Raw genomic sequence first — 13,406 nt, 5'->3', positions numbered from 1 at the left:
CTTTGAGCAATAATTAAGTTATTGACTGAGTTCGTTTATGGGATAGTTAAGATGAAGACTATTAAGCAATATGTTTCTGTTTTAAAGAAGACCAAAGCAAATCCTGCTGTCATATTTACCTTGCAACATGTGGACTAGTATTGTGAATTTTGAGAGAATGTGACATTAAAAATTTTAGTTGCTTAAACTGGAGAAAGAAGATTTAGTTCATTTCTAAAACAGTGTAACATGTAAAACTCTACCAATGAATAAGTAAAGTTGGCACCATTTAGCGCCTGTCTTATTCAGCATCCCGTTTATAATGCATTAACTCATTTTGCTTGGGTTTGTTTGCATAAAGAGAGTTGTCCCCTCCTTATTTTAGTTGTTTTTGTCGCAGCATATATTTTGCAGCTTTGTGTATGATGATTTTTATGTTATATCTTATTAAGAAATCTCCTCCTACTGCTGGGCTTTTATTCAGCCACCATCATGTCAATGTTTCTCATGTACATCCCCTCTGAGCAGGATTATTGCAAGTGACAGTCCGCTGGGATATTTAACATGACTAATGGCAGGCAGCTGCAGAGCATGCAGGGCCTCTCATCACAGACCTTTGAGAGGCAGTCTTGTTTTGCCTTGTCAGCCTTCAGAATGAGACAGCTGAAGCCAATTAGATTAACGTCATACCAGAACTTGGCTACATTATGAACAAATGGTAATGTTTATTTGTTGCTTCTTAAGGCATTATTTTCTCTAATTTTTTAGCACAACAAAATTATGATACAATCAACTAGATCTCTTATCAGACAGGTTTAAAATAAAAGCAATTTTATTTTTGCTTACCCGTAAATTTATCTATTTTCCTTTTAGCTATACTGTTTTGTTTTGGCAAAGGAAATGTGAACATTAATAAGATAACTTTTTCTTGCTTTTTGCCTTATCAGCAAAATGTTAAACTTGTTTCAAGATTCTTTGATTCTTTTAGAATTGCACTTTGACAAACCTTTGTGTTGTTCATAGAGAGCACCTCAGGGCATAGGTGTGTAGGAAAGGTTGTCTGGTTTGAGAACATCAAGATTTCATTGTTGTTTTTGTGGCTGATGTGGTTCTGTTGGCAACTTGATTTGATCCCCATAGGGTGCAATAGAGTGATATGCGGCAGAGTGTGAGGCAGCTAGCATGAGATTGTTTTATTTGATGGACTCAGACCTGAACCCTCAGAGCCACAGTTACTTAGTCAGCCTTTTATCACCTGAAGAACATTTCCAAGATTAAAGGACTAATGTCCAAGCAGGATCTAGAAAAAAATCATTCATTCATTTATCTTTATCAGAAATGAATACTACAACAGTATCCTCATAGGTTTGCATAAAAAAAGTCTGTCAGACAGCTGCAGCTGATCCAAAACACTACTGCTCCCCATGTTCTCACTAGAACTTAGAAAGTAGAGCACATCAGCCCGGTTCTAAAATCCTTCCACTGGCTCCCTGTTGCTCAGAGAATGGACGTTACAATCCTTCTGTTAGTCTATAAATCACTGAATGGATCAGCACTACAATAGATAACAGATTTGTGGTCAGTGTGTCAACCTCCTAGACCACTCAGGTCTTTTAGTTTAAGCCTACTCTGTTCACCCAGAACGAGAACCAAACATGCGGAAGTGGCATTTAGTACCTATGCTCCACTTATCTGGAACTGTATAAGACTTTATGAGTGCTGAAAGCCTGAGTTCTTTTAAGTCAAAGTTAAAACCCATTTGTTTAGAGTTGCATTCTACTGTTGAAGTTAAAATGCTAACTGGGGTATTGGTTTAAGGTTGTCATCCAATTGTTTTAATTTCTTTATCCTGTTTTTTATTTGTATTTTACATGCTTTTGTTCTACTTTTTGTGGTGAAATTAGTTTGTTTTACAAATGTTTTAGCTTTTATTCAGTTTTTATTTCTCTTCTCTTTTTTTTTTATCTAATTCAGGTTAAAAAAAAAATATATATGTTATGCACTTTGAATTGTCCATGTACTGAATTGTGCTATACAAATTAAATTGCCTTGCCTTGAAATACATGGATCGCAACTGGAAAATAGTTTGCTTAGTGTCTACTGTAATTCTCTGCCCTTAAATGCAAGAGTTCTTTTGTCTTAGTGTATTGGTCATGAGTGTTAGAGGGGTACAGTAGAACCAGTCAAAGAGAGATGGATTTTGGCGTCACTGAAAATAAGGCAAATGCTACTGGTGGCTGATGCGGTGTAGAAAGAGTTAAGCTAAAAAATGAAGCAGTTAATTTTCATTCCAATGCAGATTAAATTAGCCCCCACTGCAACTTGGATTAAGCCTTATAATGACAGCTCAGAGAGTGTATTCATCTAGGTGAGCCAAAAGTAAAGGTGAAGCTCATAATCATTCAAAGAAATCTGTAGAAGAGAGTCTGGCATATAGGCAAAATTCCTCCAGGCACCTCCCTTTGGAGGTTTTTCTGTGCCTCTCCAACTAGATGGAAACTCTTTGACCATAAACCTGCTCCAGGATCGTTATTCTGGGATGGCCTTGCACTTCCCCCAAGTGAGCTGGTGAGAGCTGCCGGGCAGAAGAATGTCTAGGTTTTTCCTACTAGATTTGTTATCCCTGCAACCTGAACCCAGTTACTTCTAAGAAAACGGACAAATAGATGGATACTTTTCTTTAACCACAGATTGAAGATTTTAAGCAGACATTACAGAAGCAGACTGTTAGGACAATTTTATTTTCATCTTGTATGCACTCTCTTTATACGGAATTTCGATTAATACATCTTTCAACAGTGAGTAAGTAGCTTACCACAGTGAAATGAACATTACCCAATTACAAAGTGCAGCAGTGATCAAGAATGTAGACAGTGTAGGAGACAATGAAAACTAGTTAAAAGTCATAGTGCAAATTGATATGTAAAAGGTTCAGTGCAGTGCAAAATAAATAGATAAATATGGTCAAAATACAGTACAACATTGAGTTGTGTTCTATAAAGGGATTATGGGAGACTGTTGTAATTGCAATCACAATGTAAAATATCACAAAAAACAGGGAAAGACAGGAAAAAGGTAGACAGTATTACTATATTTGTTTTCAGCTGCAGATAAAAATGTTTTTTTATGAAAAAACCTGAGGATTTTAAATTATCTTTAATATTTGATAAAGATCAGTTTTATCTGAGTGTTTTTTGTTTGTTTTTGTTTTTTGTGCAGACTGTCCGGCATGGATTCCCATACCAGCCCACAGCTTTGGCCTTTGACCCTGTGCAGAAGATTCTGGCCATTGGTTCAAGATCAGGTGGTGTACGAATGTATCCTTGAATTTATGTTGTCTTCCACCTATGAGTTTCTGGAGACCCGTTGAAAGAAATATCAAAGCACTACATCATTCTGTGATTCCAGGATGTGGCCTCTGACCCCCTATTTTCTTGTATCTATATGATGAAACATCATCAATCACATGAAGAATATACTTTAGTCTGCTAAAGAGGGAAAACCCCAAGTATTTGCTGTAAAAACAAATAAAAAACATTAAATAACTTATTATGATAGATTTACAAATAAAGGTTTACTTAAATTGCCACATTTTATTTCCCTTTAGACATTGTACTTCGAAGCAAGGGTCTCTGCTCTTCAATCTCTCCCTTCTTCCCCTCCCTTTCCTCACGCTTCCTGACCTGTCATATCATGTTTCTCAATTGTCATGTTGCACTCTCAAAGCCATCCATCCAACAGCCCATCCATCCCCTGGGCCACCCTGTTACAGGGATGGGAGAGGATTTGCGAGTGCAGCCCAGGTAGGATATTACACCTTCATAAATACAGAGGCTTGCAAGTATCCCTTCAGGGAGCCAGTGCTAAAGGCTGCAAGCAGTAGTCGAGGTTTTGCCATGTGGTTATACATGTGTAGATTGAGTGCAGATATCTTTGTGTTAAGTGAAACAGAATAACAGCAGCAGCAGGGGGAAATATTACTATATACTTTTCAAAAAAGGAGAAAAGGAATTAGCTAAATTATAAGGTGGATTTTGTGTTTAAGTATTATACATTTAATAGGAGTAAAAATGCAAACATCTGTTATTTTCCTCTTTCTCTTGACCCTTCTCTTTTCTCTGCATTACACCTGACTTTGAAGTAAGGCTGAAATTTCAGCTGGTGGAAAGCCCTGGAGTGATTTAGCATTTGTATTGACATGCTGCACACACCCTCCCCTACTCCCATGTGGTTGTCACTGACTCTGTCTCTCTCACATACTCTCAATTGCTTTGCCCCGCATACACACTCTTCTCTCTGTTTTGAACTTTTTCTCAGCCCCATCCTCTAATGCCGACTGTCTTGAAGACCTTTTTTCCTCCACATTTCTTTCTGTATTTGTCAAGTTCAACCTTTCTCTGTCATTCACAGTATTTCTTAAAATTATTCCCTCTAAGGCTTTTTAAATTCTTCTTGTCATCTTAAAAATGTCCCTCTCTCCCCTTTTAAATATATTTTTCTTTAGCCATTTACCTCCTTTAAAATGTAGTTTAACTTCAAATATACTTATATGTACTTTTAATATCAAAGCTTAAAGAACCGAGATGTCAATATTTATTGACTGTGTGGGGGGTTTTGTTCTGTTGTTTTTTTTGGTTATTTGTCTACCTTGTGCTTTATAAACTGAAGGGCTTTATAAACTAGAATGATTTAACTGTAGCTATTTTTTTTAGTAAAACCCATATGAAATTGTGCTGAGCCATTGCCTAAAATGCACCAGAATAGCTCATTATGGCTTAATCGGATGAAAGGAAGATTAATTGATTTGAAAACCATATCAAGTACGGTGTACAATTTAGGACCTGTTTAGGTTTCCAAAAAATACAATATTTTGAAAGAAAAGGCAGTAGGTGTCAGAAAACAATGCATTGGGTACCAAAAAAGAAACTCAGAAAAAAAAGAATCTGAATAGAATAAAAAGGGTTCCTGAGCTTACAATGAATGTTGAACTTAGGAGAACAAAAATCATACAGTTCTAAAAAAACTTTTACATAATTATGTCTGAATAAACCCAAAGTGATGAACGTGGCAAAAACTTCTAGCCCAATACAAAACACTGAGCTCTGCACTGACAAGCATCATTAAACATAGTGAAAACTGTTAGCTAGATTAGATTAGATATAACTTTATTGATCTCACAATGGAGAAATTCACTTGTGACTTGTGAGCTGACTTGAAAAATGGAATTCATTGTAAGTGAGTAAACCCTAAATTTACTCAACTCTTCATTCCAGTCCTATAACAAAACAGCTTGATAGAAAAACCTAGCCATTTAGGTTTAGAGCAGAGTTCTTTTATTTCAATCCCCGTAGTTGATGTCCTGCACATTTGAGCTTTGCCTCTGCTTCAACACACCTGAGTCAAATAATCAGGCCCCTAGCATGACTCTGGTGAACATGACAGCCATTTCAGCCACTTCGAAGACTGGAATTGAAAAAAATATATATTTTTTTAAAGACCTTTATGACACTGCAATCTGCTCAGTAGGATAATGGCTCCATCTTCTGTATGCACACTTTAAAAAACTGGATCTAATGTGAGCAGACTCCCAGAAATGCCAGCTGTAAACAGCAGCCAGTTTTGAATAAAAAAACAAAATAATAAATATCGTTGCTAACTTTAAATTCCAAAATCTCTCTCAGGTAATATTTCCTATAAGATATATTTCCTTTCATTTTAACTTTAATTTTCATTTGTTTTTTCTTTTCCAATACCACTTTGAGCGCACTTATCCCCCACACCTTCTTTTTTATTTTTTTATTTATGATAATCTTTAACTGAACTCAGCTATTTATGGTGCCATTAACCTCTGGTCCAGACCTAAGTATTGGAGGATAAGCAGAGGAACTATGTCCCATTTTTACCTCATCAGATATACATACTGTATCATTTTCATGTAGAAACTGTACCTTTGCCTCTGTTTCAACTGTTTACACAGTCCTTTAAATATAAGTCCCCACAGCAATTTAATACATACTGTTGACTATTTTTAAATATAAAAGAACAAGTGAAATATTTTCCAAAAATAATTATACTTAAGCCTTTCACTCCATCTTGATTATCATATTCAAGAAAGGGGATGTAATGAGGAAATGCTCACCTAAAAAACCTCATACTGTTGAAGTATCAAGCTGCCATGAATGAAAAGCAGTAGAGCTGCATTACTGTTACTGTGAATCTGTGAATATTCTTTCAACTCGAACAGACAACAAATATTTTCAACAGTTTTACCCTGAAAGTGTTTATAAAAATCATTCCCCCATTAAAAACATAAATTAGATTGGGTAATGTGAAGGTATTATTAGTATTTTGTTCTTCTTTTATCCTTTAGATTAATCAAATTGGGAAGGAAAGACCCAACAAGCTTATGTGACTGTCATAAAATAAAATTGGTGGTGTCTAAAGATAAGTTTATGACTACTGTTTGAAAATTTCTAAAAACCGTATGTCTAAGAAATCTTCCTGTCAAAGGAAAAAGAAAATGGAAAGGTGGGATCGGTATCATCAATAATTTTCTATACAACTTTTTTGATTTACTTTTTGACAAAATTCCTCCCATAACCAACCCCCATGTTAACGAAGAAAATTAAAATGGCATAAATCATACTTTTCACCTTTATGTGACATATTTAACATGAATAGCTGAGTCACTCACAGTAGGACTGGTCTTGCTCTTGTGAATTGTGCATAGCAACAATGTCATCAGGGTTGGCGCAGTGGGTTGGCAACTAGGCTCTCTGCAGTAGCGTCCCTAAGACACTCCTCCTTCTGCCTGGGGTGTGACTACCAACATATGCTGAGGTGTAGTTTATTGAGTACAAACAGAATACAGAAAGTGCTGGGCAAGAGTTTGCAATCACATGTTTCCTTCAGTCATTACTAGTAAAAACTGGCTTGCTGAGTTTGCAATCTTTTGCTGTATACCTGAGTCAATATCTGCATTTTTCTTTGTAGAGAAACATATAGCATGAATGAGAACGCACATGTTTGTCTCCTACCTGTGAATAGTTTATGTGTCAAAGCTGTGAAAGTAAGTGGACCTCCAAAAGGCTTTTGGTAATAGAATTTCTAGAGCCAGATAGGCCGTCAGTTTTCATTACGGTCAATAAGAGCTGAGAAGCAGAAAACAAAAAGATCAGACTGGAGGGGAAAGTTACTTTGATGCAGGTGTTGGAAAGAAAATGGTGACAGAGAGAAAGTAGACAGTATCTGGAAAAAAGAAATATATCATACAGGTCAGATAACATTAATCAATTTAGAACCAATACTCCAAGCTAGAGTTAATGTGAGGTGCCACATGGGTCCGGTGGCGCATCAGTATTATTATATCAAAAGCCATTGAGAACAGATCTATGTACTAAATAGAAAATTAATTATAAAATGACAGAAATCATGATGCATCTATGACTCCCCCACAAGCTTTAATGTAGACTCAGCCCGCTCTTTATTTATTTAAATGATGATATAAGCAATGTAGGTAGATACCTTTAAAATACTGTCGTCTTAAATAGTTATATTTTCTGGAGCCGATAATAACAGTAAACACATTTGACTCTAGCCCATATCACATGCCCTTATATGAACCCTACCCTACAGAGTTTGTGGAAAATCTGTTGACAGTGCTGAGTAATCAAGATAAGTTAACCAGCCACCATCACTGGGTGAAAAGTGGCTGCAGCTTTGGTTTTGTGGACGAAACTTAATTTGGTCAGTGAAGCGTGGGCTGGGAATGGGATGAGGTGCCTGTGTGTAAATATACTGCATCTGTTATAGTTTATCATTAATCAGACAGTCTTAACATTGCGTGCGTGTGAGAGAGAAAGGACAGCTTAATAGTCCCAGTTAGACAAACAGATCCATAAGATACTCAGATATTATGTATTCATCATTGCCACTGTGCCGGTGGCTATTTTCTGATGTGCAGTTTAATGGGTACAGTGTAGTCCTTTGTGCAGAGGTGACTGGCTGAGGTTCAAGGTGGCCAATGCCATGTTGAAATACATCAATATTTCACAGGTGCTTTGAAGTTTGTACTCTTTCATTAATATATCTAAATGGAAAGTTTGTATCTAAAGCTCATTATCAAAACACTGTTGTCATGATACGCACACATAAAAATGATGATTACAGTATAATCTTAACAATATATATGTATAGTATTTATGGCTGCTTCCAAGTGTCTTACTTGCTTGCTCATAAGGTGACTTAATAGAAATATCTGGTTGTATTTAATTTCTCCATTTGTTTTATACCATTTAGGGTACATGTATCAGGTTAAAATACATAATTTTATTCATTTATATAGATAAATACTAATAGAATGAAAAATTGTTTTCATATTGTTGTCAATTGATTGATTGACAGACTTTATTGATCCAAAAAATTACTGCACACATGTGGTAGGAAAAGCATATAATAATTGCGATAACTGATCATAACACCAATATTCACAACATGCTTTTTTTCAACATTTAGTTATGTTACAGTCTTTTCCGAATAGTTTAACTATCATCTCTTTCCTGAACCTTCTTCAAAGAGTCTTTTCGATGAAGCTTTGCCACGGTGTTTAAGACACTGGGTTTGGATTTCAGAGACAAGGTTGTCTTGAGGCACAAATCTGGGCAAGATACGGAATATCTCTGCTGCTTTGAAGGTTCCAATGAGCAAAGTGGCATCATTCATTTTCAAATGGAAGATAGTTAGCAACCCCCACCACCAGGACTCTTCCTAGATATAGCTGGCAATTTAAAAAGGAGTGTTTAGGGGAAAAAAGGGGGGGGGGGACTACTCAGGGGGTGATTATAAGCCCCATGGTCACTCTGTTAGAGATCCAGCATTCCTCTTTGGAGAGTGGAAAACCTTCCAGAGGGACAACCCTCTCTGCAGCAATCTACCAATCTCCCAGTAGGATAAAGTGTCCTGACGAAAGCCACTCCTTATTAAAAGGCAAAAAGCAGCATGTGTGGAGTTCACTAAAAGGCAGCTCAAAACACTTAGTCCAGGAGAAACAAAACTTCCTGGTGAGATCAGATAACATTTAACTTTTTGGTGTCAATGCCATGCATCATGTGTCTAAGAAACTAGGTACAACTCATCACCAGGACAATGCAACAATTCCGTGGATTCAACCCTGCTACACAGCCTTCTTGACTCCAGATTGCGCAACATTTCTCTTTGCAATGACCCAAATCACACTGCCAAGATCTCAAAGGAGTGCATTCAGAACCATTCTGTGAATGTCTGGTGTGGCCAAGCCATAGTCAATGTGATTGAATATATCTGGAGAGATCTAGAAATCATGGTGCAGTGACATCTTCTATCCAACCAAATGTAGCTTAAAATTCACAACAAATAAGAATGAAGCAAAGCTCCTTAAAAATAGGTATTCGAAACATGTTGGATCATATTCAGAAAAGATCTGAGTCAGTAATCGCTGCTAAAGGTGGATCAGCAAAGTCTAAACAAAGGCTACAATAAGAATACAATAAGATTTCTCACAATTCTATTTTTAATAATTTTGCAACAATTAAAAAAAAAAAATCCAAATATATATAATGATCTGTGGTGTAGAATTTTTAAATATGATCCATTCAATGCCATTTGAAATAACGACATAAATATGGAAAAAGTGCAGAATTATGAATGGCTTCTGGATGCAATATTAGTTATATTAAAGGACTATATTGACACAACAAATGCAAACCTTTCTTTATATATGTCTATCTAAATTGATTCCACCAAGCCTTTTAATTCTTTTTTTTTTTTTCTTTTTTTGACAATATTGCATTTTTGCTTCTTATGCAGTACAGAACATTTACTGACTTTTAGGGGACTGCTTTTCTCTGTAATTGTTTTTTTGGAGTTTGTTTTACCACAGTGTGCTGGTCATTCATCTCTTTGCTATTTGTGGGTAAAATGTGTGGGTAACTTATATTCATTAATTTTGGTTTTGGTCTAGAAATTATCTCATATTTCCTAAACTTGAGCATCCAAGACAGGGATTGCGGGAAATAAAATAAAATGCACTGTAATGTTCAGATGTTCAGATCCAAAAGTTCGGTTTATGAATTTTTACACATTACTTTTAATTACTCTGAGCATACTTCTCTCATAATTAGTCCAGAAAGTTAATCATGGTTTGCTAAAAAGGAAATAATAAAGTGTAATTGATCCAAATGGGGTCATGCTGAATGCAAGTTAATGTTGTGTTTTTGACCAGTCCAAGTCAAACATCTAATCTTCAGTAGGTGGAAATGGAAGGAATTGTGTGACCAGCAAAACATCTTCCTGTGCATAAGAAAAGAAAAAATACCTCAGTATTTTCCTATGTTGCCTTTTAAGAATTGCTAGTTGTTTAAATAATAAGACAAGAAAGAATGGAAATTATGCTGTTTACAAAAGAGAGGGATGGAGGCAGGGGGTGGCTGTACAGCCGAATTTAAATATGTAATAAATATACCGTATCATATAACATCAATGTTCGGGTGTGCTGCAGCTAATGAGAACATTTTAAAATTCATAGAGGTTGGTCAGTGCAGGTAGAGACAATAGTATCCAAGAGGATAATGATGACATGACAACTATGAAGTGAGTAACAAAAAGATGGTTTAGACTTGTTTCCTTACTGCATCATGTTGAGATCGTCAATCCAGCTCAAGCTTTTAAGTATAACATTTGCCTTACATTTTGTCAACATTAACAGCAAAATACAGTAGCTACTTTTTTCAGCTTTTTTCTTTACTTTCTTTTATTCTGCTTTTATTATACCATTTATTTTACTTTAAGCCCATTGTATTGTGTTTCACGGAATTGTGCTATACAGGACAAATGAACTGGCCTTGCCTTGGCTTGCTTAACAACACAGAGACACAGGACAAACCACCATGCATGCACACTCATACCTGATTTTAATTAGAAAGACTACTTAAAAGTTATGCTTTTGGACTTGGGGTAGGAGGTAGAGTAATCAGTAAGAACCCGCATATCTACAGAGAGAACATGAAAACATCATGCAGAGAGACCCCAAGCTAGGATTTACATCAAGGACTTCCTTTCTGTAAGATAACGGCTTTAAAATCTCTACATAACATAACAGCATTAAAAGCATTTTTGGTTCTCATTACAAGAAGAAATGCAACCAGGTGAAAAGATTTATAATTTTTTTCTAAATGTATAAATAAGTTTTGTTGCATGTCAGTTATTTAAGAGATGTGTCCTTGATCTGTTCACACAGAAGAGGTGTGGGGACATGATCAGTGTCAGAAGATAAAATAGTGCCGTGTCACGCATTATATCCCATTAATTGATTCTATGTATCAGCAAAACAACAGACCCTTGCCAAAGGGCTTCAGCAATGCCAGCTGCTTCTCTTGTTAATTTGATTCCTCACCTCATTGCCTAGGCCTGGAGCTGTAAGCCCCTGAGCTGGCCACACGTTTTGTCTAGACATCTGCTTTTGCACACAAAATGACTTGTTTTGGCGATTCTAAATTGTTCCCTCTCCAACACAAACATGTGTTTATTTAAGAGATGTGTACAAATTGACTGCAGATGTTTTCAGAAAGAACATTTTGTTCTAATCGCCTGTGTGGTGACGGTAATGGATTTCAGTAAAAGAGAAATGGTTGAGAATAGATAATGAAGTTAAAAACCTTTTTGGTGAAAAAGTTTACACAAAAAAATGACTATTTATCTGAAAAGTGGACAAAGCCTCTCATAATGAGCAGCACATAGTACAGTATGTTGCAAACAATCAATACCCTTCACACATTTATACAATGAATTTAGCCCATTCTACCTACAGAATTTCTTTACCAATGATGGATTTAATGCTCCTGGTAAAGAAAAGCTTCCCCAAAACCTGGAAGTACCAGTATCATGTATTGATGTTGGATTCAGAGGGATGTGCTAGTTTTCTGACACATGTGCTTTTGTTGTAGGGGGGAAACAGTTGCAAAGTTTACTTCTTCAGCTTTGTTCAGCTTTTTTTTGCAATTTGAAGCCCTAGAGTGAATTTCACTAAGAATAGATCATTCATAAATAAGACAAATTATTAATTAATGTTCAATAAACTGGAATGATTTACAAAGAGGCTCCTGTGGTAGATTTAATACAGAATGATGTTTTAAAGCACTTATTTGTTATTTTTATATAATGTTTGATACAGAAACTTTGTTTAGAAAATATAAATTATTTTATGAAATGATACACATATTTACCTATTTAATGGTTGTGAATTTCCAACGGTACTTTTAACCTAACAAACCAGGCTTGTCAGAACACATTTTCTGAATTGGGGAAATCTAACTATATATGGCTGTGTGTGTTAGAGGAAGATACAGATAAGCTAGAGGACAAGATAAAACAGCTTGGCAGCAAAGGTTGACATGGAAAAAATGAAAGCGGTACATTTGAGATGTGGATAGAGCTTGTCAAGGACAAGAATAGATATATGTTTCCAGAAGGTTTAAGTAAAACCTTTCAAAGAGATGTCGTTTATATCACCTGGCATTCAGACTTCTAGGGTTCGAAATGTTATTAACTACTTAGACATCAATATTTCTGAAGTCTGTAAAAACATGCTCTTAATGTGCTACAGGTTATGTTTCATTTTTTAGGGACTATAATGTGTGTGAACTGGGTTATGCAGTTGTTATTAACTCGCTCAGGTTTGTATATATTTTTTAGCAGGAAGCCTCTGGAAATCTAGAGTTGATCTGTGCAGATACCACCTACACCATACCAGAACACTGACCTTCACCCACATGTCCTCACCTGTACAGTTAGATCAGGTGCATGATGTGGGAGAAGAAAATAAATTCTATCAGAAATGTAACCAAGATAATTCGCAGGAACATCCAAACAACCAACTAAAAACGCATCATTATGCTATTAAAGGTAAATTATGAGAATTCAACACCAAAGTAAAATATTTCAATCTTGTTAAAGGGAACCTAAAACCTTGATTACCTCTTTCAAATTACATATACATTTTCAATCAGAAATGTCTATACACTGATAACATAGGGGTGAAGATGTCATTAAACTTCTGATTTTTCTTTTTATTTTATTTCAGATGTAAATCTGCTCAGATAGGTTCTTCACCTTGGTTTAAGATATACGGGTTTCAGTACTTTTCCAGTCTAATGAGAGTTTGTACCAAGTTAGTGGAGCACAAGAACTAAAATCTGTTTCTCCATCTGTGGATAAAGTAGACTAAACTCAATTGCATTTGTGCATTATGTTTAAAAACAAGATAAATGTCTGGAAATCATACAATTAAATTCACTCTACCAATTCTGATACAAGAATTTTAAAATATTAAGCAATAATTATGCTTAATTATGCTATATTAGGATCTGCAGTGGATACACAAACTTTGGTTTCTG

General features: G+C 35.7%; 1 protein-coding gene across 1 annotated transcript in view; it reads left to right on the top strand.

The window, feature by feature from the left end:
• stxbp5l (syntaxin binding protein 5 like) overlaps positions 1-3,782 on the top strand; it is a gene marked incomplete at its 3' end in the record, with an annotated part of 29,564 nt that extends 25,782 nt beyond the window's left edge. Inside the window, exons 2-3 of the mRNA XM_015403513.1 lie at positions 3,199-3,296; positions 3,706-3,782. Of these exons, the coding sequence (XP_015258999.1) occupies positions 3,199-3,296; positions 3,706-3,782 (175 nt within the window). The remainder of the gene's footprint in view (positions 1-3,198; positions 3,297-3,705) is intronic.
• Between the last annotated feature and the right edge of the window lie 9,624 nt (positions 3,783-13,406).

This window comes from Cyprinodon variegatus, unplaced genomic scaffold (assembly GCF_000732505.1).
Source record: "Cyprinodon variegatus isolate N-32 unplaced genomic scaffold, C_variegatus-1.0 Scaffold1511, whole genome shotgun sequence".
Taxonomy (NCBI): domain Eukaryota; kingdom Metazoa; phylum Chordata; class Actinopteri; order Cyprinodontiformes; family Cyprinodontidae; genus Cyprinodon; species Cyprinodon variegatus.
Note: the sequence above shows the minus strand (reverse complement) of the source record. Positions and strands in the feature narration are given on the sequence as shown.